Genomic DNA, 2,619 nt, shown 5'->3' with positions numbered 1-2,619 from the left:
ATTTTTTTTTGACATAGCTTATCATTTTTCTAAAAGAAATAAATAAAAAAATTGTTGAAAAAAAAAAAATTAGAAAAAACCTTGAGATATTTCTAAATTCTAACCTAAGATTTGTTTTTGGTCAAACGTTTTAGTTTTCTTTTTCGTCAAACATAGTTTTAACCAAAGGTGAAACTGTAAAAATAAATGTTCCAAATCTCGTAAAAAAAAAACGAATGCCCCCAAAAGTACTCTCATTTATTTCTTGCGTAGATTTTTTTCTGACTTTATTACTTGCGACTGAGTTATTGTTACAGATTGAGTTCTCTTTCCGACAAATCTTTTTAAGTTGTTTATGCGTTCCTCTTCTTCTGGGTTTCTTATTAGCGTTTCGAAACGGCACTGCTGCATTTCAAGTAAGAGTTTTTCTCTTTCAACAGATCCTTTTTTTAATTTCTTAGGTCTCACTCACGCGGGTTTTATAAAGTATCGGGCTTTGTGTGAAACCTAATCTCACTCTCGAAAATGGACCAGCTTGCATCTCTAGCAGAGTCTGTGGCTATGGAGGTTCTCTTCCTTATCCTTTGCTTCTTTGATTTTGTGTCTTTGCTTTCCTCCCCCGACTTTGTAATCTCTAATTTGCATGTTTCTGCTAGATTCAATTCACTGTTGCAGTTTCTGAATGTGTGTATTTTTTTTTTGTTACAGGAAGATTCTGAGAAACAATCGATTAAAAGGGAGAGTAGCCTTGAACCTGACTCCTCTAGTCCTCCTCCTAGTCCCAAAGTAAGCTAATATGTATGACTTGTAGTATCTGTCTCCAGTCAATTTGGTTTCTCTAGCAACTATTAACATGACTTGTATATTTTGCTCAACCCGTTTAGATTCACGGTTCTAGTTATAGTCAGTTTCTAAGAGTGATTCTTATGGTTTTTGTTGGATATTTAGCAATCTCACCCATTGATAAAGAACTGCTCTTATATTAGTCTCTACTTTGTTACCTATATGACTCTCCAAGAATAGATGAATCTGGTTCCTAAATTATGTCCATTTGTTTTGTATTTGAGATAACTGCGAGGTGGAATCCATCAGAACCTTGCAGGCCGTCTGTTGATGACGCTCCCATATTTTATCCCACTAATGAGGTATGTTATGTAACTTTTAGCTGCAGTTTTGGTTCTGTCTTGGTAATTTAAGTGTTGTCTAATTGAAAGTTTTATATCCCTTTGATGATTCATGGTTAGGATTTTGATGATCCACTTGGTTACATAGAAAAGTTGCGTTCCAAAGCTGAATCATATGGAATATGTCGAATAGTACCGCCTGTTGCTTGGAGACCTCCCTGCCCTCTGAAGGAGAAAAACATATGGGAGAAATCTAAATTTCCCACCCGGATTCAGCTCATTGACTTGCTTCAAAATAGAGAACCGATTAAAAAATCTACCAAAAGCAAGAAGAGAAAACGGAGAAGAGTCAAAACTGGATACACAAGAAGAAAGAGAGATTCAGGCGGTGATACTTCTTCCTCTAGTGATGGCGAAGGAAAATTTGGTTTTCAGACTGGGCCAGATTTTACCTTGGAAGAGTTTCAGAAGTATGATGAATACTTCAAGGAGTGTTATTTTCAGGCAGAGGATCAGACTGGTTCCAAAGCGTCTGAGAGTAAGAAATTTAAACCTAAGGTTAAAGACATCGAAGGTGAATATTGGCGGATAGTGGAGCAAGCAACTGATGAAGTAGAGGTATGTACAGGCAGCTGTACTATTTCTGTCTTTCTTGGTTTTACCATTTTCTTTTGCATAAGGTTCTTCTAACTCGCTGCTCTTGTTTTTGGGCTTATGACAGGTGTACTATGGGGCTGACTTGGAAACAAAGAAATTTGGAAGTGGTTTCCCTAAGTATTCACCAGGGCATCTTAAATGTGAAGCAGATCAATACTCTAAATGTGGTTGGAACTTAAATAATTTATCCCGTCTTCCCGGATCTGTTCTAGCTTTTGAGAGCTGCGATATCTCAGGAGTCATTGTGCCATGGCTTTATGTTGGAATGTGCTTTTCAACTTTTTGTTGGGTAAGACTCTTGTTAATTTCTTGAATTGCATAAACAAAACTTTTGATATTTCCTGGACATTTTGTTGCTTAAAAGAAAAAAGCTAATGAAAGAGTTATATAAAGACCTGTTTTATTGGTGAATCAAGATTATATTACTTACACGAAGTAACGCCTTTGGAACCAAAATTATGGAATTGTTGCATTTTTCATGTGTTCTCTAGGAGCTATGTACTAACCTGCTTACTTTGTTTGAAACAGCATGTTGAAGATCATCACCTTTATTCCTTGAACTACTTACACACGGGCGATCCAAAGGTTTGGTATGGGATCCCTGGAAACCATTACGCTTCATTTGAAACCGTCATGAAAAAGCATCTTCCAGATTTGTTTGAAGAGCAGCCTGACTTGCTACATCAACTGGTGAAAACTTTCTCCCAATTCGTTTTACATTTCAAACTTTGCTAATTAATTAAAACTCCTTACATGTGTAATTTTGGAGATGATATGGCAGAGCTCTCTTTTGGTTAGGATAATATGTATCTCATTCTGCACCTCCCGTTTTTTTTTTTTTTTTTTTTTTTTTTTTTTT

General features: G+C 36.1%; 1 protein-coding gene across 3 annotated transcripts in view; it reads left to right on the top strand.

Moving 5' to 3' along the window:
* The window catches only part of LOC104731489 (probable lysine-specific demethylase JMJ14), a 5,291-nt gene continuing 2,931 nt past the window's right edge, over positions 260-2,619 (top strand). Inside the window, exons 1-7 of one of the 3 annotated variants that reach the window (XM_010450870.2) lie at positions 260-395; positions 514-546; positions 688-765; positions 1,047-1,124; positions 1,224-1,721; positions 1,825-2,049; positions 2,289-2,450. In XM_010450870.2, the coding sequence (XP_010449172.1) occupies positions 541-546; positions 688-765; positions 1,047-1,124; positions 1,224-1,721; positions 1,825-2,049; positions 2,289-2,450 (1,047 nt within the window). In that variant the 5' untranslated portion in view covers positions 260-395; positions 514-540. Of the gene's footprint in view, positions 547-687; positions 766-1,046; positions 1,125-1,223; positions 1,722-1,824; positions 2,050-2,288; positions 2,451-2,619 lie in introns of all 3 variants that reach the window. The other 2 variants (XM_010450869.2, XM_010450868.2) reach the window with 2 other exon arrangements.

The sequence above is a fragment of the Camelina sativa genome, chromosome 12 (genome assembly GCF_000633955.1).
Source record: "Camelina sativa cultivar DH55 chromosome 12, Cs, whole genome shotgun sequence".
Taxonomy (NCBI): Eukaryota; Viridiplantae; Streptophyta; class Magnoliopsida; order Brassicales; family Brassicaceae; genus Camelina; species Camelina sativa.
Note: the sequence above shows the minus strand (reverse complement) of the source record. Positions and strands in the feature narration are given on the sequence as shown.